Source organism: Trichechus manatus, unplaced genomic scaffold (genome assembly GCF_000243295.1).
Source record: "Trichechus manatus latirostris isolate Lorelei unplaced genomic scaffold, TriManLat1.0 scaffold00121, whole genome shotgun sequence".
Lineage (NCBI taxonomy): Eukaryota > Metazoa > Chordata > Mammalia > Sirenia > Trichechidae > Trichechus > Trichechus manatus.
Window position 1 is genome coordinate 288,715 of NW_004444057.1, and position 25,836 is coordinate 314,550.

At 35.5% G+C, this 25,836-nt stretch overlaps 1 protein-coding gene across 2 annotated transcripts in view; it reads left to right on the top strand.

Annotated features, from left to right (window-relative positions):
- Window positions 1-25,830, top strand: part of SRFBP1 (serum response factor binding protein 1) — an 80,500-nt gene extending 54,670 nt beyond the window's left edge. For both annotated transcript variants that reach the window (XM_023738663.1, XM_004384265.2), the window contains 5 exons: window positions 1,255-1,326; window positions 18,691-18,772; window positions 19,697-20,405; window positions 21,656-21,693; window positions 25,426-25,830. In XM_023738663.1, coding sequence (XP_023594431.1) covers window positions 1,255-1,326; window positions 18,691-18,772; window positions 19,697-20,405; window positions 21,656-21,693; window positions 25,426-25,610 — 1,086 coding nt within the window. In that variant the 3' untranslated portion in view covers window positions 25,611-25,830. The remainder of the gene's footprint in view (window positions 1-1,254; window positions 1,327-18,690; window positions 18,773-19,696; window positions 20,406-21,655; window positions 21,694-25,425) is intronic.
- The last annotated feature ends 6 nt before the right edge of the window (window positions 25,831-25,836 follow it).

The window sequence follows — 25,836 nt, forward strand, 5'->3', positions numbered from 1 at the left end:
TAATTGTTTATATAGATTTGTTTTATATATACATTTTTCACATTTGTATTCATGTATACAAAATGAAATCAGGTTTGTATTTTTAGTGTTTTCTAATCTTTTAGCTGTTAGACCATCATTATCAGTATTTTATTATTTTCCATTCCACTCTCTTTCCAAAAGCACACACTGCTTTAATGCAGAATCTGTGGGAATTTTTCAGAAGGAAGTATACAAATACACAAACTAATATGTACAAGGATGTTATCATATTCGTATTTATAAAAAGATCAAAAATCAGAAACTAAAGGCAGACATGTTGAAAGAATGAAAAAAATGGATATACATTTAGCCTATCTCTAATTGAAAAAGCCAGTTTACAAAGTGGTATGATTTTGTTTTTGTCTAAAATATAATTTAAATATCATTTTAATGTAATACCTTCACAGTTTTTGTCATATGACATATCTACCTTACTGTCACTCAATGTTGTTTTAAAATCAACTATCTAAATTTTTTATTTAGCTTTTTTGTAAAAAATATTATAAATTAAACCATGCAAACGTTTATTTTTCATGCATGTTAAAATAACTTGATAACCATTAAAATAGAAAAACTTCATATTTGTCTGATCTAAAATCGTTCCTCATGCCCTTAGTGGAATTCATATCAAGCTTAAATTATAGTGAAACCTGTGAGAGCCGGAATTTGATGGGACTGCCTTGTTTTTCTGGGTCTTGCAAGTTTTCTGCCTTTGACAGGGTACAGTCTTACCACTTTTTTATCTCTTGTTTTAGTGGAAAATATTTGAATTTTCCTTCTCTGACAGGTTTCCACCTTACACAGGTTCCGGCTTCTGCAGGTTTTTCTGTATTTTAGAGAAAATTTCAGAGGGGTGTATACAAAAATTGTAACCATGTAAACACTGCCAGTAATTTTATTTTTCTTTCTCCTTTTCTGTGTTTTTTAATTTTTTTAAATAAATCTAGATAAATTAGTCTCAATTTTACGGCACACATTTGAGTTTTGTGTCTTCCATGAACTCTCAATATAGTTAATTATCTTAGGAAGATTAGCTCCTGAAGTTATTTTGCCTTGATTTTTGTGGTAGCATGAAAATTCTTACTGTGATAGGAATTATTCTCTTCTAAAAATTAAGATGTTATTTAATAACAAGTTTCTTATTGTGAAACATGGGAAGAATTTTTACTCATAGTAGTAATGGCTGTTTAAAATTAGACTCATAACTAAAAGTTTTGTTTTATTCTTTCACAGGAATTGAGACCTGATGTAGTAACTAAGTCTGCTCTTGGTGATGACATAAACTTTGAAAAAATCTGCAAAAAGGTATATCTGCAACTGATTGTTTTATGAAAAATTCTTCATTTTTTTTTTGTGTGTCATCGTTTTCCTTGAACACTTATCAAGAAACCAATTATTATTAATATATTGTGATTTTCCTACTTGAGCTTCAGAATTGCCACTGAAAAATATTTTATGGTAATTTATGAATTTTGCTTTGCTGTGATATCACACCTTCAAGGTCCTTAAAGGTATGTTGGACTTACTGTGTCATTGCGTATGTTAGATAACAATTAGTCTATTAATCTTAACAGTTAAAACAAAAAATCTTTATTATTAATCTTTTCAAAGCATTTTCATGAATATGAATTCCTGTATTATCCCTGTGAAAGATTAGTTTTATCCCTTTTTTACAAATGAAGCTCAAGAAGAGTTGCATGAGATACCACTTTTATATGGCAAAGTCAGAACTTTTAACCAGATCATCTGCTCTTTGGAGTTAACCATGCTACGTCTCCTTTACTGTATCTCCTTTTTCATTGCCACTCACGTTGCTAATATTTATACAAGTCAATTCCACTTTAGAATAGTTTTTGGATTCATTGATTTTTCTGTTAACTGCTTTTCTGTTTTCACTTTCATTGATTTCTCATCTGTATTGTTTCTTTCCATTGTTCTGCTTTGTATTTAATTTGTTCTTTTCTAGTTTCCTAATGTGGAAGTTTAAATTACTGGTTTTAGATCTTTCTTATTTTCTACATGAGCATTTAATGCTACAGATTTCCCCTTAAGCACTATTTTAGCTGCATCCCGTAAGTTTTGATATATTGTATTTTTCTTTTCTTTAAGTTTAAAATATTTATAATTTCCCTTAGAACTAGTTCTTTGACCCATGATTTATTTAGAAGTGTGCTATATAATTTCCAAACAGGGGTTTTCCAGTTATCTTTTTATTAATTATTTTCTTGTTTAATTTTGTTATGATCTGAAAGCATACTTTTTGTGTTTTTTTTTTTTTTTTTAAATTTGTTAAGATTTGTGTCATGACCAAGGATATGGTTTATCTTGGTAAAATGTGTATTGTGAAAGAATACTTGGTGGAGATACTGTATAGTTTTTTACTCTTTTCCTCCTTTCTAACAAACCTTATCATCAGTTCACTCATATTAATAGTAGTTCATGGCTGTAACTATTAATTACCCTCACAGAGATATGAGAGGTTGTTGAACATTAAAATCTCAAGAGTTGAGAATAGCTATTTGAGGGAAAATTCAAGCATCAAAGTAGTTAAACTGGATGGTATTTAAGGTCTTTTCCAGTCTTAAAATGTACTGATTCTGCATTTATGTATACTAGCACTTATTCTTTACAATTGATTGATACTGCTGTTGTTAACTGCTATTGAGTAGACTCTGACTTATGGCGACCTTATGTACAACAGAATGAAACATTGCCCAGCACTGCATCATCCTCACAATCACCAGCATGTTCGAGTCCGTCGTTGTGGCTGTTGTGCCAGTCCATCTCATTGAGGATCTCCCATACCTTTCTTGGTGCTCTGCTTCACCAAACTTGATGTCCTCTTCTAGCAATTGATCCCTCCTGATGGCATGCCCAAAGCAAGCAAATCAGACAATGTTCTATTGTGATCCACAGGGTTTCATTAACTAATTTTAGAAAGTAGATCTCCAGGCCTTTCTTCCTAGTCTGTCTTAATCTGGAAGCTCTTCTGAAATCTGTCCATCACGGATGACCCTCCTGGTATTTGGAATACTCATGATGGCATAGATTCCGGCCTCATGGCACCATACAAACCATCACAGTAAGACAAGCTGGCAGGCAAGTTTTGATAATTGATACTAGGCATGTTAAATTTTAAAGTATCTATTGTAACTTGGAGTTAGAAAACCAAAAAGGAAGAATATGGTCAGCATTTCTCAATCTGAAAGAACTGAAGAAAAAATTCAAGCCTCAAGATGCAATATTGAAGGATTCTATAGGGAAAATATTAAATGACTTCGGAAGCATCAAAAGAAGATGGAAGGAATACAGAGAGTCACTGTACCAAAAAGAATTGGTTGACATTCAGCCATTTCAAGAGGTAGCATAAGATCAAGAACTAGTAGTACTGAAGGAAGATGTCCAAGCTGCACTGAAGGCATTGGCAAAAAGTAAGGCTCCAGGAATTGACTGAATGCCAGTTGCGATGTCTCAACAAACGGATTCAGCACTGGAAGTGCTCACTCATCTCTGCCAAGAAATTTGGAAGACAGCTACCTGACCAACTGACTGGAAAAGATGCGTATTTGTGCCTATTCCAAAGAAAGGAGATCCAACAATGAAGAAATTATTGAACAATATCATTAATATCACACAGAGTAAAATTTTGCTGAAGGTCGTTCAAAAGTGATCGCAGCAGTACGTCAATAGGGAACTGCCAGAAATTCAAGATGGGTTTGTAAGAAGACGTGGAACGAGAGATATCATTGCTGATGTCAGATAGATCTTAGCTGAAATCAGAGAATACCAGAAAGATCTTTACCTGCATTTTACTGACTATGCAAAGGCATTCAACCATGTGGATCATAACAAATTAGGGATAACATTGTGAAGAGTAGGAATTCCAGAACACTTAATTTTGCCCATGAGGAACCTGTACATGAACCAAGAGGCAGTCGTTCGAACAGAACAAGGAGATACTGCCTGGTTCAAAGTCAGGAAAAGGTGTGTATCAGGGTTGTATCCTTTCACCATACTTACTCAGTCGGTATGCTAAGCAAATAACCCAAGAGGCTGGACTGTATGAAGAAGAACAGGGCACGAGGGTTGGAGGAAGACTCATTAACAGCCTGCAATACGCAGATGACACAACCTTGCGTGCCAAAAGTGAAGAGAATTTGAAGCACTTACTGATGATGATCAAAGACTACAGCCTTCAGTATGGATTACACCTCAACATAAAGAAAACAAAAATCCTCACAACTGCACCAGTAAGCAACATCATGATAAATAAAGCAGAAATTGAAGTTTGTCAAGGATTTCATTTTACTTGGATCCACAGTCAACACCCACGGAAGCAGCAGTCAAGAAATCAGAAGACACATTGCATTGGGCAAATCTGCTGCAAAAGACATCTTTAAAGTGTTGGAAAGCAAAGATGTCACCTTGAAAACTAAAGTGGGTCTGACGCAAGCCATGATGTTTTCAATTGCTTCATATGCATGCTAAAGCTAGATGATGAATAAAGAAGACCGAGGAAGAACTGACGCCTTTGAATTATGGTGTTGGCCAAGTCAGACTTCCCTCCTAAGAATCATTTCAGAGTCCTTGCCAGCTGCTTGATTTCAGCTGTTTCGTTGCTATTTTATTTATGATTTCCTTCCATTGTATCCAGGGTTTTCGGTATCAAAGTGAGAAAATAAAACCTCTAAAACAAAAGTAAGATTAGCAGCAAAATGTCATGCAGAAACAAGTGATTATTTTTTAATCTGTCACAGGAAGGGAGCTCAGTGAAAGATAATGAAATAGGAAGTAAGTTTTTACATAGAGCTCTACATATTTGGGGCTGTTTGACCACCCAAAGAGAGCAGAACAAATTGTGTAACATTTTACAGCTAGCCTAGTATTTCCATATACATTCTTATCTTAACTTTCTTAACAGTCCTCTCAGATAGAAAGTGTGCATGGTTGTGTAGTAATGTCTTCATTTTTCAAATGACGAAAGGAGGACGAAAGGTTAATTAGCTTGCTAACGTTTATATGATAAATGTTTAGAGTAGGGACTAGAACTCTGACATTATTGCCAGAATTCCATGAACTTTCCAGTTCATCAGCATCTGTTGCATGCATAGCACTCAGCTGGCACTATGTAGGATATGAAGGAAATAGAAGACACAGTATATTTTCTAGAGAATATGTAATCTAGTAGAAAATAAAAGACAGTTATATAAACCAGCTAGAGGATATAAGATGAAGCAAATATTTTTTAACATCTACCAATTGTCTGGTCTGACACACGTTAGGTCATTTACATATGTTACCTTTCAGGGAAAGTGATAATAGCCTCATTTACAGATGAGACAACAGTCCCAGAAAAGTAAAAAAAAAAAAAATTACCCATAGTCAATCAGTAGAAAATGGCAGGTCCAAGATCTAAACCCAAGTCTCTGCCTACAAAACCAAAGGTTCAAACGAAAGAGGAGCCCTGATGGTGCAGTGGTTAAGAGTATGGCTGCTAACCAAAAGGTCGGCAGTTTGAATCCACCAGCCATTCCTTAGAAACCCTGTAGGGCAGTTCTGCTCTGTCCTGTAGGGTCTTTATGAGTCGGAATCTACTCAAGGGCAAAAGATTTGTTTTTTGTTTTGTTACGTGTATACAAGACTTCATTTTAGAATCATGGCATCACAAGACAAGAGTTCAACAAAAACTGAAAAGCCTCCTGGTCCCCGAACTGTGGACTCAGCCTTTTGGTCAAATAGCTGATAAGAAGGTTCTGTCTTTTTTGATGAGTCAAGTGCTCTGTATTCAACATAGGACAAGAAAAATGTAAATGATGACAAAACATTAATATTTCCAAACCATTCATCTGTTTTTATCTTTTGAACACTGAATCATATAACTGATTTGGCCCTCTCCTCCTATTACCTGTTAAAAACTCTCATGCCGGAAATGTGCTTAATCCACAGACGTATGCAGGCTTTTGAGACATGCATGTTGGACACCACCCTCATTATATGCTCCATTTTAATTAAAGCTTAAACAGAATCAGATTGGCCTAGTTATTAACACATCCACCAACATCCACATATTCTTCCACGTGATGAGTTAATTATTAGGTGACCACCATCTAATTAGGAAGTATACTGCCGGAAGTCCCCGATATGCTTTCTCCCAGTCATACCTCTCCCCCACCAAAGTAACGACTGTCTTGACCTCTAACATCTTGATTAGTTTCATCTGTTTTTGAACTTTACATAAATGGAATTGTACACTGTGTATTCCGTTGTATCTGTCTTTATTTACTCAGTAGTGTTTTTGAAATTCTCCCGTGCTTTTGTATGTAATAGTAATATGTTTGTTTTCATTGCCGTACAGTATTCCAGAGTGAATATACCACAATGTATTTATCCACTCTACTGTTGATAGACGTTTCAGTTGTTTCCAGTTTGGGGTTATTACAAGTAATACTGTTATTAACATTCTTATACATATCTTTTGGGACACTGACTTACACATTCCTCTCGGGAATATACCTAACAGTGGACTTATTTGGTCTTGGAACATGCATGTGCCCAATTTGGTAGATACTGCCAAACAGTTTTCCAAAGTGGATACACTAGTATACACTCCTCCCTGCAGTATATGAGAGTTCTAGTTGGTATTGCTAGTACGTTTCATTTTAGACATCTAGTGGATATATAATAATTTCTAAATTTAATTTAAATTTTCCAATAGCATGTCATCATTTTGGTTGACAATTTGCATGTCACCTTTTTTGTGAAATGTCTTTTCATATCTTTTGCTCAGTTTTTAATTGGCTTGTTTTCTTAGTGATTTTAAGTGTTCTTTATGTATTCTTAGATGAGCTCTTTGCAGGTTGGAAGTATCTACTTTGATTCCTGGCATGGCTTTTTACTCTCTTAGTGATTTCATTTGATGAAAAGAACTTCCTAATTTTAATTAATCCAGTTTAGCAGTCCTTTCCATTATGATTAGTGTATTCACTCTCCTTTTTCCCTCCCTTCTCATAGTTTCTACCTACTTTTATAGAAAGTACTTACTGCCTACTTTTGATACTACCTTACTGCATTGTATATTTGTACTCTTTTAAATGCTTTTTGGAACTGGGAGATAGATAATAAACAGATAAATATGTAATAGTTCAGGACTCACAGGAAGTATTGCATGCCTTCTTCAGGTAGGTAGATAGGCAGGCAGCCAGGCATAGTTCTTGGTAAACTTTTTGTGTAAATGGCTACAAATGGCTAATATGTCCATGCCTGTGTATGTGCTTGTCTTTGTTGTGTGTAGATTATCATCTTCCTGAAAAAGTTGCCTTACCTATTATCCATCCATTTACTTCATTCTTTCATGAAAGTCAAATTGATGGAAGTGGTCCATGATCTACGATAATAGCTGTGAAAATTCTCATAATCTCTCAAGAGAGAATATCCAAAACCAAACCAAACCCACTGTGGTCGAGTTAATTCCGACTCATAGTGACCCTATAGGACAGAGTAGAACTGCCCCATAGGGTTTCCAAGGCTGTAAATCTTTATGGAAGCTTACTCCTACATCTTTCTCCCACAGAGCAGCTGGTGGGCTCAAACCGCTGACCTCTCGGTCAGCAGCCAAGGGCTTTTAACCACTGCACCACCAGGGCTTTTTAGAGAGAACATAGTGGGCCAAATTTGTCTTCGGAACTTCTGCTTTCTATGTGTCCTCACCATTTTCCATTTTTCTTCTAGAAATTTGATGCCATTGTGGAACACCCCATCCTGACCTTCAGCTGTATTCTGTTTTCCAATTCTTGCCTGACACTCAATGCCATCACCCTTCCTCCCCCTACTAACCCCACCATGCTTAGTTTGTCACAGTTCTTCTGAGCCAGTTTAATGGTCTGTTTCCTATGATATTTCTATTTTTTTTCAAATAAATACAAGTATTAATGTACTGATTTATATCTTCAGATAAAAACCTAGAATTGAAATGAAACCCAGTGGAGCCCTGGTGTCACAGTGGTTAAGAGCTACAGCTGCTAACCAAAAGGTCGGCAATTTGAATCCACCAGCCGCTCCTTGGAAACCCTGTGGAGCAATTCTTCTGTGTCCTGTAGGATCACTATGAGTTGGAATCAACGGCAGTGGGTTTTGGTTTTATATTAAAAGTATTGCTACTAACATTCGACTTCTTCTGGTTCATTTAAAGTCAGTTTGTTTCTAGACATTTCAAAGAAATTGAACATTACAGGTAAGAGATCTTTTTCATATTTAGACTATTGTTTACATTCACAGGTACATTCTCAAAATTCTTTTCAAAATTGAACACCAAATGCTTTTGTGTTCTCAATAAATACCCATATTCCAAAATAACATTTTTCCGTTTTCCCTTTTTTATTTAATTTATTCGAAATGGAAATAACTAGAGGTGTGTGAAAACCAGTTTTCCTGAGAATTTTCCACAGTGAACATTTTGTTAACCTTAAATAAGGAGAGCTGTGGTTTTTCTCATACCTCCCAATATTGTGAAGTCTTTTTTCATGCGGGTGTAAAAACTGTTCATAGAGACTACGGCGCCTTTTAAGCTTCAAAACAAGTTTATGTAAATTTAAGATGTATCACTGTATTTGAATTCCTTCTGTAAACCTACATAACATTCTCTCTCTCCTTTAAAGTTTATCACATTCTGCCTTGTATTAGTTAACTCTGTGCATTTGTCTTGCCCTTTTAAATTGGAGTAAGATTGTGAGCCCCCAAACATAAAGACTATGTCTTTATGTGTAAGACCATGCCTTAACATGGTAAGGGTTCATTGAATATAAAGAGCAGAGCCCTAGTGGCACAGTGATTAAGAGCTTGGCTGCTAACCAAAAAGTCGGCAGTTCGAATCCACCAGCTGCTCCTTAAAAACTCTATGGGCAGTTCTCCTCTGTCCTGTGGGGTCACTATGAGTCAGAGTCAACTCTTTGAAAACGGGTTAAAATATAAAGAGGGAGAAAGTAAGCGAGAAAGGAAGATGGCCAGGAGAGAGAGAAGGGACTGCTCTACTTACTTTTGTGATTCTTGCGCTTAACCCAGTGCCTAAATCAAAATGCAGATGTACTCTAAAAATGTAGCAAATTTTACAGTTTATAGTATAAAAAGCATCTGGGTTTGGATGACAAGATAAGGGAACATTATCTCAAATAGTTGAGAAGGAAACTTCAGGAATACTAAATTAAGAAACCTAGTTTTGACTACCAGCTTGTTCCTAACTGACTAATCTTGGCAGTCAAATCTGAATGTTAATCTAATTGTTAGATAAAATCTTTGGCCTATATCTCCTTTAGTCCTTGTTAAAATTTGAATTTAAAATTTAAATGAAAGCTTTTTAAATTGCTTTCTTAAGAATAAATTTTTTTTTAAAAAAAAGGCTTAAAATGTTAAATTTAACATTTAAACTTAGGAATAAAAAAAACCTATAAATGCTTGCTGTAATTTATAAAATTTGCTACTTTTAACTAAGACTTTCTTATTTTTAAATTAGACATTTTAAGATCTACATGTATAACATTTTTTCATTTTTTTTAGGAACAAAATTTATAAAGGCTGTAACTAACATGTATGTCAATAACAGTTTTTCCGTTTGCACATTTTTTCCCATTAGAATATTTATCTGCTCCTGTCTTAGTTATCTAGTGCTGCTGTAACAGAAATACCATAGTGGATGGCTTTAGCAAAGAGAAATCTATTTGCACAGTTTAGTAGGCTAGAAGTCCAAATTCAGGGCAATAGCTCCAGAGAAAGGCTTTCTCTCTCTATCGGCTCTGGTGGAAGGTCCTTATCTCCTTTCTCAGCATCTGTGGGCCTGGCATTCCTTGGAGATCTCCATGTGTCTTGGTATCAGTCTTCCCCTGGGTCTATGAGATTCTCAGCACAGGAACCCCAGGTCCAGAGGACGCAGTCCACTCCTGGCTCTTCTTTCTTAGTGGTAATGAGGTCTCGCTCCTCTCTGCTTTCTTCTCTCTTTTATATCTCAAAAGAATTTGACTCAAGATATAACCCAATCCTGTAGACTGTGCCCTGTGTCATTAACATAACTGCCTCTAACCCTGCCTCATTAATATCATAGAGGTTAGGATATACGACACATACGATGGTTACATCAGATCACAAAGTGGAGGACTGGCACACAATACTGGGAATCATGGCCTAGCCAAGTTGACAAACATTTTTGGGGTCACAGTTCAATCCATGACAGCTTCCCAGATCATAAGCTACTCAGATTGGCAAATCAAGTACAAATATGAATTTATTAAAACCATCTAACAGCTAAATATGAGGACTTTTGAAGAACCAGATATATTCTAAGGATGTAAAACTCCTGTACACAGTGCATTCTGACATTGATGAATGATTTGATTAAGTAATTTTTATTTCAGTGAAAGCCTCGATTCTCATTATTATAGGAGTGGTATTAGTACTTCATCATAATATGTGCCTTTTCTCTGTAGGCTAACAATTTAGATGCACTACTAAGAAGTGATTGGTAATAACCTTGTTATCAGTTACAAACTCACCCTCTGTTTGCAAAGATTCCTGTCCATAGAGGGACAAGGCTTAAATTTCTAAGTTCCCTGCATTCTAACTAGTATTGCCTTGCCACTGGTTGCATGACTTCAAGTGAGTCGCTTATCTTGTTTTTTCTCATTTCTGTAATAAAAAGCCTTTCCAGACATTCTGGTAATGCATTTTAGTCCCCCTTCAAAGTCCTTATTGCAACAGATATAAAAATGACAGTGTTTATCCTCAGTGTTTAGATCTGTCTTGCCAAAAATTTAAATATTTCATATACTCTCTCATACTTAGCAAACTTTTTATAATACTTCCATATTATGTTTTTTAATATTTTGTTAAGTATTCTTAAACAACTGACGTTTTTCATGTTTAAGTATAACAGGAGTAGTTCATTCTGCAAGATATTTGGCCGCAGTGTTGGGTAACCAACTTTATCAAAATTTCAAGTTTGTAAATATTAGAAACAGGAGGTAACATTTTGAAATGTTGTTGTTAGACCCCATCAGGTTGGTTCCAGCTCATAATGACCCGGTGCACAACACAGTAAAACCCTGCCCGATACTCACCATTCACAGTCTTTGCTATGTTTGAGTCCATTGTTGCAGCCACTGTGTCAAAACATCACACTGAGTATCTTCCTCTTTTTCTCTGACCCTCTACCAAGTATGATGTCCTTCTCCAGGGACTGGCCCCTCCTGGTAAAATGTCCAGAGTACGTGAGATGAAGTCTCACCATCCTCATTTCTAAGGAACATTCTAGCTGTGCTTCTTCCAAGAGAGGTTTGTTCAATCTGGCAGTCCATGGTATATTCTATATTCTTCACCCGACACCATAATTCAAAGACATCAGTTCTTTGGTCTTCCTTATTCATTGTCCAGATTTTGCATGCATATGAGGCAGCTGAAAATACCATGGCTTGGGTCAGGCGCACCCTAGTCCTCAAGGTAACATCTTTGCTTTTTAATGCATTGAAGAGGTCTTTTGCAGCAGATTTGCCGAATGCTATGTGTCTTTTGGTTTCTTGACTGCTGCTTCCATGGATGTTAATTGTGGATCCAAGTAAAATGAAGTCCTTGACAAACTTCAGTATTTTCTGTTTATCATGATGTTGCTTATTGGTCCAGTTGTGAGGATTTTTGTTTTCTTTATGTTGAGGTGTAATCCATACCGAAGGCTGTAGTCTTTGATCTTCATCAGTAAGTGCTTCAAATCCTCTTCACTTTCAGCAAGCAAGGTTGTATCATCTGCATATCACAGATTGTTAATGAGTCTTCCTCCAGTCCTGATACTGTGTTCTTCTTCATATAGCCCAGCTTCTCGGGTTACTTGCTCAGCATGCAGATTGAATAAGTATGGTGAAAGGATACAACACTGACACCTCTCCTGACTTTAAACCACACGGTATCCCCTTGTTCTGTTTGTACAAATGCCTCTTGATCTATGTACAGGTTCCGCATCACCACAATTAATCTTCTGAAATTCCCATTCTTCACAATGTTTTCCATAATTTGTTATGATCCACACAGTCGAATGCCTTTGCATAGTCAATAAAACACAGGTAAACACCCTTCTGGTATTCTTGATTAGTTTCGTCTGTTTTTGAACTGTCTGTATGGAATTGTACATTGTGTATTCTGTTGTATCTGTCTTTATTTACTCGGTAGTGTTTTTGAAATTCTCCCATGCTTTTGTGTGTAATAGTAATATGTTTGTTTTCATTGCCGTACAGTATTACAGAGTGGCTATACCACAATGTATTTATCCACTCTACTGTTGATAGACATTTCAGTTGTTCCCAGTTTGGGGTTATTACAAGTAATACTGTTATTAACTTGGCTTTCAGCCAAGATCCATCTGACATCAGAATGATATCCCTCGCTCCATGTCCTCTTCTGAATCTGGCTTGACTTTCTGGCAGTTCCCTGTAGATGTATTGTTACAACTGTTTTTAAATTATCTTCTGCATAATTTTAATTTCATGTGATATTAATGGTATTATTCAATAATATCCACATTCTCTTGGATCACCTTTCTTTGGGATAGACACGTGTATGGATCTCTTCAGTTGATTGGCCAGGTAACTGTCTTCAGATTTCTTGGCGTGGACAAGTGAATGCTTCCAGCATCGCATCCATTTGTGGAAACATCTTAATTGGTATTTCATCAATTCCTGGAGCCTTGTTTATTGTTCTCATTTTGAAATATATATACTGAAATACCATTATGGTACAAAGTAGGTATGGCAAATACCTACAAGAAAACATTTTTGTTAAATGGATTCCCAGCTAAATGAATAGGAATGTGAGAAGCCATCTATTTTTAATCCATTGTTTTTAAACAGAATTGCATTCCTACTTGTGGAGCAGTGTTTATTTGAGTCACTGTTGAAGACACAGACACTGCCACATAGTATAAACTAGGTTTTGTATTTATGACTATTTAAAACTTGCCCAGATTTGTGTTCTCTGGTGTGGAGTGATAACAGAAAGTCATATTCCCAAACCTCATACTTTTCCTGAATAAGCCACATTCTCATCATGTATACAGGTAGTCCCTGACATACTCGAGTTCTGATGAAGCACACTGTCCTTTTTTTTTAATATAATATCATTAGTAATATGCACTACATACAGTATTGCAGCACATAATTTACTGATGTTATCATTTTTATGCCAACCCCCAAAAATAAAGATTGGATTTATAAAGATAATATGATTGTAGATCCTAAAGCTGTGGTATATATAATTCTTGGTTCAGAATTGTAAAAGGTGTGTGGCAAGGTTGTATCCTTTCACCTTACTTGTTCAATCTGTATACTGAGCAAGTAATCAGAGAAGCTAGCCTATATGAAGAAGAATGTGGCATCAGAATTGGAGGAAGAATCATTAACAACTGAGATACGTAGGTCACACAGCCTTGCTTGCTGAAAATGAAGACAGCTTGAAGCACTTACTGATCAAGGTCAAAGACTGTAGCCTTTAGTATAGATTACACCTGAATGTGAAGAAAACAAAAATCCTTAACAACTGGACCTACAAACAACATCATGATAAATGAAGAAGAAATTGAAGTTGTCAAGGATTTCATTCTACTTGAATCAGTACTCCAGTATCCTTGGAAACAACGGTCAAGAAATGGCATATTGCACTTGTCAAATATGCTGCAAAAAACCTCTTTAAAATTTTTTAAAAACCAAGGATGTCACTTTGATGAGTGAGGTGCACCTGACCCAAGCCATGTTCTTTTCCATCTCCTCATATGCATGCAAAAGCTGGACAATGAAAAAGCAATACAGAAGAAGAATTGATACATTCAAATTGTGGTGTTAGTGAAGAATATTGGTGTTAGTGGACTGCCAGAAGAACGAACAAATCAGTCTTAGAAGAAATACAACCAGAATGCTCCTTAGAAGTGAGGATTGCAAGGCTTTGGCTCGCTTAACTTTGGATACTTCATCAAAAAAGACCAGTTGATAGAAAAAAAATCATGTTTTCTAAAGTAGGGGATCAGCAAAAATGAGGGTAACCTCAATAAGATGGATTGACACAATAGCAGAAATAATGGACTGAAACATAACAAGGATCATGTAAATGTTATACAAAAGGTCGCTATTGTATTATACAAAGGTCACCATGAGTCAGAGCCATCTCAACAGCAACTAACAGCAGCAGTACCTAATTCTACATATTAGATTGTTAAGTAATCATACCTGATTGGTTATCACTGTTCAATTTTATCAGTTGTTAAGAGCTCGGCTGCTAATCAAAAGATTGGCATTTCGAATCTACCAGCCGTTCCTTGGAAACCCTGTGGGGTGCTATGAGTTGGAATCGACTCAACAGCAGCGGGTTTGGTTTTGTTTGTTTGTTTTTTTAATTAAATTTTATATTTGAGTAGTCACATACCAATTTTACATACCTTGTAGACCCAAACCTCTGTGTTCTTCCAACTCACTGCTGATACACATGGCTGCACTGGCTATTTACTGCACAACTCCAGTTGTGACAACTACAGTGTCAGTGGTACTCCTGGGATTATATAATGCAATGCCCTTTTTTTAAATCAATCTCACTTTTTATTAACCTGGTATTCTGCCTGTCATGGTTTGAATTATGTCCCCCAAAAAATGTGTGTATCAATTTGGCTGGGCCATGATTCCCAGAATTGTGTGGTTGGCCTCCATTTTGTGATTGTAATTTTATGTTTAAGAGGGTTCAAGTGGGATTGTAATGCCACCTTTACCCCAGGTCACATCCGTGATCCAATGTAAAGGGAGTTTCCCTGGGGTGTGGCTTGCACCACCTTTTATCTCTCAAGAGATAAAAGGAAAGGGAAGCAAGCAGAGAGTTGGGGGACCTCATACCATCAAGAAAGCAGTGCTGGGAGCAGAGCGTGTCGTTTGGACCGGGGTCCCTGCGCAGAGAAGCTCCTAGTCCGGGGGAACACCGAAGAGAAGAAGGCCAACAGAGAGAAAAGGCCTTCCCTTGGAGCTGATGCCCTGAATTTGGACTTTTAGCCTACTTTAACTGTGAGGAAATAAATTTCTCTTTGTTAATGCCATCCACTTGTGGTATTTCTGTTACAGCAGCATTAGATAACTAAGACACTCCCCAAATAAGTCCTCCACAAAGGTTGCAGCATAAAACCGCAGTTATAGAGGAAGACATATATAACAAATAAGAGTAATATCTTCATTCATTAGATTAGTACGTAATTGAAGAATTGAAAATCTTACTCTAGAGCCTTTGTGTTTGATAGAATTTACTGAAACCAGGTCATTAAATCGTAGTTAATCTGGGATATCTCCCAAGGCATAGAAATAGCTTTGCTAAATAAACTCAGTGATAAAAAATGATTTCTAACAAAACACTATTACCTGGAGTCAACATTAGACATGGCAGTTATCACTATTGCTCTTCTAAAACTTTTTATGACTAAGCTGAAAAGATGGACCTAGCTTTGGAAGGAGAAACATCCGAGTTAATTAAAGTTTTTAGCAAGTTTTCAAAGCAGAGATTTGGAAGCAGCAATAGATCTGTTTTGGAACAATTGTGTGTGAATACATTTTAGTCAAAACCTATTTAGGATTCCCAGAACTTCCTATCTAAAACATGTGAGATTAACTCAGTATATACGGATGTTCATATACTCGGGATTAACTTTCAAGTGAATTTTTAGTAGCTGCAAGGGGGAGTATACTGAAAAGAAGCAGTTAAAGATAAACAGCTGCTCCTGGAGTGTTCTTAGTGTGTCTTGTTTTTCCCTTACCCTAAAGGGCAGTTTCCTGTGGGATGCATAACATTGGTCAAGACTAGTAGTTTCTGTTGTCACTGATATTATTATTTTTTTATTTTGTTTTCTTCTCTTTTTTTAATTGCACTTTAGATGAAGGTTTACAGCACAAACTAGCTTCTCATGTCACTGATTTTATTTTTAAATATAAATGTTCTAGGATTAGTCCTGAAAGTTCAAACATATTGCTTCTGCGCAGCATACTAAATTGTTTCTATTAAGCCAGAATCTCAAATTGTATCACTCTTCTGAAAATACGTTCAGCATATTTAGTGCCTTGGTTTGGCAACAAAAGTCTATCATGGCAGTGTTTTTGTTTTAAATTAAACTTAACCATAGGCATGCTGAATTTCTTTTCCTTCCTTTTTTTTTTTTTTTAGTTTTTCCTCCCCAGGATTCTGCTTGCACAAAATTTAGAAGTAGGCATTAAACTTTCTGCGAAGGGCCAGATAGTAAACATTTTAGACTTTGCAGGCCCTACAGTCTCTGTTACAACTATTCTACTATGCCATTATGGCATGAGAGCAACCATAAACAGTATGTAAATGAATGAGCTTCACTATATTCCCATAAAACTTAATTTAAAATACAAGTAGCAGGCCCAGAACTAGCCCAGGGGCCACAGTTTGCCGACCCCCAGTTTTGAGAATCACATATTTCTAAAAGTTTTTTTTTTTTTCTTTTTGTGGAAATGGCAGTCCTCTGTTGTCTCCTCACTTCCAACTTTAGCTGAGTTTCATAGAATTTACGCCCATGTCAAGATTTTTGTATTGATATTATATTGACTTCTCAGTTTTAAGCATTAGTTGTTGACTGCTATGGAAGATAAGGATTTAGATCTCTTTCCTTCTCTGCCTCCTATGTCATATATGTACCTCCTTACCCCTCTATCCCCCTAATATATATTCATTATTATTAATCAGTTGATCATAATCAAATTTAGATTAAATGGCCACTGAGTGATTATATTATTTTGACTGTGAGTCATGTTGTGAGTGATTATTACTCTTCCTTTTCTATGTATTTTTATTTCCTTCAGTTTTTAATTGTTGTGTTTATTTTTTTTGTTATTCTTCTGTTTTTTCACTAATGTGCAGTACCAAACTTTCATCAGTTATTAAAATCTCCTCTCAAGATATTCAGACTCACCAAGTATTCTGCCACCACAGGATCTCCTGTCACCATCATCCTGGGGATTCACTTTGCCTGGCTCTCCTGTTTCTTACATCCTATGTCCTTCTCATTTTTTGTATCCTTCCTCATTTTAGTGAGCAGAATTTCTTGGGTAAAAATATGCAAAGGATGTAAACTTTTCTAAACTTTGCATATCCAAAAGTTTTTATTTTTTCCTAGGTATATGTAATTCTAGGCTGGAAATTATTTTCCTCAGAATTTGAGAAGCATTAGAATTACTCTGTTGTTTCCTGACCTCCAGAATTGCTGTTCTGAAGTCTGAAGCTGTTCTGATTATGACTCTGTTTTCATATATTGTGTTGAATCCCTTCAGCCTAAAAACCTTTATTAGCGTTCTGTGTTCCAGTTCTTCTATCCTTTCTGTAAAACTCCAGCAAGTATGTTTCACCCATAGCTTCAGTAGCTCAGCTTGTCGCTGAGTGACCCAGGATACCAGCAGTATCAGTAATATTATAAAGATAATCGGCAATCTCTGTTGGTGGCAAAGTCACAGGTACTACTAATAGCAACATTCATAATTGAAGGAAACACTGAGTTTCAATTAGAGGTTAGTGGAAATAAAGTTGTAAGTCCCCCTCCATTCAAGTTTACAAACCAGCCAGTGTATTTGTAAGGAGTTTGTCCTCACTTAAAATCATAATAAAGCTGCATTATGAAGATCTCAGCACAAAAGATAGAAATTCAAATTATGTAATTTTCCTACTCCTAATTTTTAAAAGGAGCCCTGGTGGCGCAGTGGTTAAGTGTTTGGCTGCTAACATAAAAGTAGGTAGTTCAAATCCACCAGCTGTTCCTTGGAAACCCTATGGGGCATTTCTGCTCATTTCTGCTCTGTCCTATAGGGTTGCTGAGTCGGAATCGACTCTACAGCAACGGGTTTGGTTTTTTTGGTTATTTTTTTTTTAATTGTTCATAGGAAATAAAGATGATAGTAGAATCATAGAAAAGACAGAAGCCTCCTCAATATGTATTACCTGAGTGTTGGTGTCTGTTTTATCCCGTTAATCCTGTTAACACTTACATTTAAGGATTGTCTGAATTGTCTTAATTATACATACATTAAATATTTTATATATATAATCTCTTCTCATTTAGTTGTCATCAGCTATTTATAAAGTTGGCTGTGTGCCAGGTACTCTGTTAGATACTGGAAATACAGCAGTGATAGTAGACATTCAAAATTTAAATATATAGTATTAGATAACTTCCAGGTCTACATTAAATGGAATTTCAAACATCACAGAAGTCATAAATTATTTGTATCACCTAGCTTAATTAACACCAATATGTTATCTGATTCTTTCGTATTATTTTTCTTAACTAGATGTTTTAAGTTCTTTGAAAGCAGAGGTTATATTACGTTTTTTAAAATACCACACATGTTGTTTAGCACAATTCTAGAAGCATATTAAGTACCCAGAGAATATTTATTAGTTGATTACTTGATATTTTTTATTGTTCAAAAGTAGTAATATTTTTGTCAACATGATTTTTATTTGTTGTTATCATGGATTATATAGATGACTTATATAATGGGAATATTAACAAATTCCCTTTCCCTAACTCAGAGACTGATACATTTTTTTATTCACTTTTAATAGTGCCAAGTTGTCTTTATTCCCATATGTTTATTTTTCAATTTGCAGCCAGATTCTACCGCGACTGAAAGAGCAATTGCCAGACTAGCAGTACACCCTCTTCTGAAGAAAAAAATAGATACACTGAAAGGTACGAATTAAATGTTTTTAAAACCATGTTTTTAGTATGTGATTTAGGATAAATGGCTATTCATTTATTTATTGTAAATATTTTTATGGTTCTTTGTCCTCTTGAGGATCATTTTTATATTATAAATATAGATCTCTTTCAAATATTTTAAATGTTGGAAAGTGCCTGAAAATACAGAAGGTAGATGATGTCTGAAGAAAAATGAAATCTATACTTTTTTATTAAAATTCTGATTAACAATTTTATAAATATATATATTCATGATAACATTGAATACTGTTGGTTTGCTGAATATTAATGTAATTATTTTATTACTTTGTTTTTGCCACTTAATCACATAGTTTTTATTTATGTGTGTTATAAAATATATTTACAGAATTAAATGCTTTTGCTGCAGACTAGAAGATAATTTATTTTTATGCCTAAAAACACAATTTATAATAGTCTGCATTCATATCAATACAATGTTGTTGTTAGGTACCATTGAATCATTTCCAACTCATAGCAGCTGTAATCTTTATGGGAGCAGATTGCCAGGTCTTTCTCCCATGGAGCTGCTGGGTGGGTTCTGAACCACCAGCATTTTGGTTGACAGTCAAGCACTTAACCATTTGTGCCACCAGGGCTCTATCAATACATTATTGCTATTGAAATTAAAGTTGCCGTTTTATTGTGTATTTTTTGTATTCAGTGAAGTTTTTACTATTATTCATAACACCAAGACATGAGAATATGTCTTAAGATGATGATAAGTTTTTCAGAAGTAAAGGATTTCCATTAATTCAAATCCATTTTACATAACGAATATAATCTTCTGTCTTCTAAATGTTTCCAAACAATTTGAGAAACATTATGCTGAAACAGTGATTTTTTTTATATTGTGTTTCAATGCTGAAACAAATCATGTATTATTTATCTATGCAGCTGCTGTCAAAGCCTTTAAAGATGCAAGACAAAATACTGCTGAAGTTAAGTCATCAAATGCTTCAGAAGAAAATCGTTCCAAGGAAACTTTGTGTTCAAATGATGATGAAAAGAAGTTGCAGCATGAAGGAACTATTTTCAGTGAGCAGAAAGAGAAAGAAGTCAAAATATTGGCAAATAAACCAATAAATAATGCAAAGGAAAAAAGGGGCAAGATGGACTATGGACCCAATGCAATGAACATTCCAATTTCTCCAACAAAACCTTCTGAAGAGGATTCTGTAGTTTTGTCTCCATCCCAGAAGACACCGGCTGACCTAAAAATTAACACATTAAGTCAAACCAAAAAAAAGGAAGCATCCAATAGCTCAGTTGGTGATAACAGTGATGGAGAAGAATTACATGAGGAAGAGAAGGAGTATTTTGATGATAGCACAGAAGAAAGGTTTTACAAACAGTCTTCCATGTCTGAGGATAGTGATAGCGATGATGACTTCTTCATTGGGAAAGTCAGACGGACACGAAAGAAGGAGAGTAGCTGCCATTCTTCAGTAGAGGAACAAAAAAACCCAAAAAAAATGTTACCCGAAGAAGAAACACTCAAAACTCACTGGGTTATGAAAGAGGACAAAAACAAGCCAAATACAGAATCCAGGAAGTTTGAATCAGTATTTTTCCACTCATTATCTGGATCTAAAAGCTTCAGAAGGTAAGAGCGTTTTTCTATTCTGAAATAATTATTAGCTCTTGATTTTTTAAAGAACTAAAAAATTAATTTTAAAATTTTCAGAATATTTAGCTACACATTCTAACAATGGGGTGAGAGACTCTTTCACATATAGAATTCTAGTTTGTACAACACATCCTGTTATTAGACTATATTAATTTGCCAAGTACACATGTGGCAGTGCCTCATTTATTCAGCCTCATCACAAAATGAGGTGTTATAGCCAAATAATTTGTCTAGGTAATTTAAGTTTATCCCTTCAGTTATCAAAATTTTGAAACATTGGGTTAGTTGATGATGAAAATCATTTGGAAGTGTCTCACATAATCTCCCTTTTTTAAACAAAACTTTCTGAAAATAATGTGATTATTTTTTTTTTCTTGATGACCCAGGGCCATTATTAAAAACATCATTCTACTATGTGTTCTTAAGTCAGTATATAAGGTTGCCTGCCCTAACTCTTGAGTTTCTCCAGACTGCTTTATGTTTGGTGGTACTGCTCTCTCCATCCCTGCTGTTTTACCACCACTTTTCATAGCTGTTCTAAGTCTATAAATTTAAGTTCTTATGTAATTCTAATCTGATAGGGATATCATCACACTTCAGTGTAAAAATCATGGCTACCTGATTTTTTCAGTAACAGCTGTTTTCTTCAGTAAACTGGTTTTTGTTTTTGTTAAATATGGGTCAGGGATATTCCTTAATGAAATAGAAAAATGTGATGTAGAAATTTTCCAAAGAGGTGGGAATAAGGAAAAGATACACAGCCATCTTTGGAACCTTGAAAATAATTAAGATATATACTTATATCTCCCAAACCTGCCTCGAAAGGCTACGTTTTTTCCTCATTTGAAAATAACACATTACTACCTTTTCCCCCTCCCACAATATGTAAATTTTAATTTTTGTTTATGTGATTCATTTTCCCTATGAGAAGATTTTTGAAATTTTTTATCTAAATGGTCCCCAAAATAGGATATTTTTCAGTTACAAAGAGAATCCCTAGAAGGATGGTGAGAGGAAAAGTTCCTCATGTTTCTGGACTCATATTGGAGTTCAGCAAACCTTCAGTGTAGCTAAAACTTAGGATTTTCATAATTTTTTAATTGATTGAAGCTGGGATAGAGGAGCACAGTAGTTTTGACTGGCTTATTATCAGTTTTATTATGTTATCTTAAGATCAGAGCATTTAATGATCTTTTAAAATCATAATAGTATTTTTCTTCTTTTAGAAGTTCCAGAGAACAGGCTCCAAAAAGCAAAATCCCAGGTATGTATTGACTCATGACCTCTGTATGCAACTGAGCCCTGGTGGAGAAGTGGTTAAGAGTTCAGCTGCTAACCAAAACGTCAGCAGTTTGAATCCACCAGTTGCTTCTTAGAAACCCTATGGGGCAGTTCTTCTCTGTCCTATAGGTGAGCTAGGAGTTGGAATCCACGCAACAGCAACAGGTTTGCTAAAGTGGAAGGATAAAAAATTCTGATTACTTAATAATCTGAATGAATTATGTACTCACAGAAATAGGAACAGTATCTTATAATTATCAGTGTAATTTTTTTTTTTTTTTTAATTGGAGAAATGATTTTTCCCTGTATCCTGCCACTGGGAAAGATACCGACAAAAATCAGGAAAATTATATCTATTTAATTTGTCTTGAATTAAGTCAAACATATTCTTAAGTAAATTATTGTATAAATTATATCTTAATCATTTAATGCCATACCATTAAACACCAATAACAAGTATATTACTTTCTAGGTTAAAAGTAAGTTTAAAGTATTTTCAGATTAGTTAATAACAAATCAAATGAATTTTAATATATTTGGGTAATCTGACTGCTGTACACAACCCCAGCTCTCACTAGGTTAACACAATAAAAATTTCTCACATCTCAATCCACTGTGAATTGGCAGAGGGGCTCTGTTCCACATAGTTACTCAAGAATCAGGCTTCTTTCATCACTTTGGCCCCTCCTCCACCAGGTCCTAAATATTTTCCATTTGGTCAAGAGAAGGGAATACAGTATGTCTTAGTTATCTAGTGTTGCTATAACAGAAATACCACAAGTGGATGGCTTTAACAAAGAAATTTATTTCTTCACAGTCAGGTAGGCTGAAAGTCCAAATTTAGGGTGTCAGCTCCAGGAGAAGACTTCCTCTCTCTGTCAGCCTTCTCATCAGTGTTCCCCAGGACTAGGAGCTTCTCCGCGTAGGGACCCCGGGTCCAAAGGACACACTCTGCTCCTGGCACTGCTTTTTTGGTGGTATGAGGTCCACCTGTCTCTCTGTTCACTTCTCTCTTTTATATCTCAAGAAATTGCCTCAGGACACAATCCAATCTTATAGATTGAGTCCTGCCTCAGGAACACAACTGCCGCCCATCCTCCCTCATTAACATCATAGAGGCAGGATTTACAACAACCATACCTTTAATCTCTCTGCTCCTTGGTGGAGTCTTTATGGGCTTTTATTGCTCAAAAATTTTCTCAGTCTTATCTCTTTTTGGAGTCCAGAAGCTTCTCGAAAGCTCAGGTTCCCAAATATCTAGACTTTGTTTGCTCTAGTTTTTGCATGTGAGCTGACCAGTTCTTTCCTGAACTCTTCTCATTTTTTGTAGTACATTGCTAAACACAACCAACAGCAGCCAGCATACACTAATATTTTTATTCTTTTCAACCACTTAGCACTAAAAACCCGGTAGATATGTGGCCTGTTATCCCTGGAAACAGTTTTACCTATTTCTTTAGCACATAGGTTGCATATATGCACATTTCCAGCCTCAAATAATCCATTTTCTTATCACCTACCACTGAAAACTGCTGACCTCTACTTCTCAGTACCAATTTCAGTATTATTTGTAGTAGACTCTATCAGATGTAGCCAATAACTGCGATATTTCAGTGGTTTGTTTCTTATTCATCACGGTCTGTTGGCTCTGTGCAGGCTCTTTCCATCTTGAACCTCTGCCTCCTCAGAGTCCTAGGAGTTCTCTTCATTCAGCCAGTGGTTAGGGCGGAGTTGGGAGAGGGAGAGAAAGAGATAATGGAGGATTAAATGTGAGGTTTTTATGTCCAGGTCTGTTCCTCACATTCCATTAACCGTAACTCAGTTACATGCCGTCACCTAACTGCAAGGCGAATAATTGTGTGCCTAGGAGGAAAAGGAAACAACATTTGGCAAACACATGGCAATCTGCCACATTTACCATGTATTCACAAACATAGGATAACTAAGTAGGCAGTTCCACATTTTCTCAATGGGAAGATCCAGGTAAAAGGTTTTTTGTTTGTTTGCTTAGCTTGTAAATTTAAAATATTTAATTTATGATTTACTTACACGTACAAACTTACATAATATTTTTGTTGTTGTTAGGTACCATCAACTTGATTCCAACTCATAGCAACCCCATGTGACAAAGTAGAAATTCCCCATAGGGTTTTCTTGGCTATAATCTTTACAGAAGATCGCCAGGTCTTTCTCTCACTGGTGGGTTTGAACCAACAACATTTCAGTTAGCAGCTGAGTGCTTAACCATTGCACCACCAGGGCTCCTTTTACATAATATATAAAATTTACATATAGTTTAGAAATATTACTTTATTCAAATACCAGTTTTAGTGAAAGATTTTCAGTTAAAGTCTTTACTCTTTATCACTGGAGTAGTTTTTTAAGTATTATAACAGATTTCTAGAGCACATGTGATCTGCACAGGATATGGAACACTTTGAATCTGTGTACAATGATGTTTTGGAAGTTTTATCCCAAACTGTTTCACTCATTTGTATAATATTATGACATTGGCTTTTTAAAGAAATCTTTAAAAGGCTATTGACATTGTTGACTAACTGGAGCAACAGTTAAGTGCCCAGCTCCTAACCGGAAGGTTGACAGTTTGAACCCACCCAGCTGCTCCATAGGAGAAAGACTTGGCTTTCTACTTCTGTAAAGAATACAGCCAAGAAAACCTATGGGGCAGTTCTGCTCTGTCACATGGGATCTCTATGAGTCGAAAATCTACTCGATAGCACCCAACAACAAAATACTGATTAATAAATAAATAAATATATATATATACACAATGAAACCTGTCAGAGCCAGAACTCAATGGGACAGCCTTGTTTTTCCAGGTCTTGCAAGTTTTCTGCCTCTGATAAGATGCAGTCGTAACACTTTTCTATAGCTAGTGTTAGTAGAAACTATTTCGGTTTTCCTTCTCTGACAGGTTTCTGCCTTCCACAAGTTCTGGTTTTTGCAGGTTTTACTGTATATTGCCTCCCTTTTTCTTTTGGATTCATCAGCTAAGCTCTCTCTAAGCATCCAGACATACATCGATTCATGTCTTCTCAGGCTGATGTGTCTTCCCCAAACAGTACTTTTTTTTTTTTTTTTTCAAAATAATGTAATTGAAGTGCCTCATAATATAAGAGACTATAAAGACTTGAATTTCAAGAGGGCAGTTTTATGGCAAAAAAATAACTTTGACTTATACTTGAGCAGATTTAGTAATTTACCTTATAATAACTTTTGTTCAATAACAGAAGGAAGTAGAATCAATTAACCTTTTAAAAATAACTCTGCTATCAGCATTGTTAGATCCAATGTCTTTGGTTTGGTTTTAAAAAGTGAATTTTCTGGCTATATCTATTCCATGCACAGATGTCATAAGCTAGTAATGGTTCTTTGAAAATACAAGATGCTCCCCCCCACACTTTTTTTTCAGCTTTCCATGTTGGCTGGAAATAAGCCAGCCTTTTTCTGTATCACTGTCAATAAGACAGCATAGCATTTTTTAGGTAGCCCTCAATTGATTGTCCATATGTAAACTTTGTGACTTCAAAATGTTTTCTGTTGGACGTAGATTTTAAGTTGTAAGATATTCTATTTAACTAGGTATAACTAAATTTCTTCCTTTGATATTGATTTAAAGAAGATGAAATTTAGGTCTCTGGTATGCTGTTTAGGTATGTAGTTAGTTTTCATTATTTTTGCTTTCTTCTCCCAGGTTTTCAGCAAAATGAACCTGAAATCAAGAATCAATTTAATAATAGTAAACAAAGAAGACCTAACAATACAAAACAGCAATTGCAGCTGCCTCTTCATCCTTCATGGGAAGCAAGCAGGAGGCAAAAAGAACAGCAATCTAAAATTGCTGTGTTTCAGGGGAAAAAAATTACATTTGATGATTGATTAATGCCTCTTCTTGTGAACTCTTCTATCTAAAAAAAAAAAATTTCTTTAACTGACCTCTATTATTTACACTTGTCATTGAATTAATCTTTTAGTGGGTTATAGAAATAAGTTTTTCTTTTTTAAGTGTGTCCAAGCTTATAGAAGCCTTTCATAAATCAAATATATAACTAAAGTTGTATTTTTTATAGTATGTCCCAGGCTATTTCCTGTATAAAAGAATTTC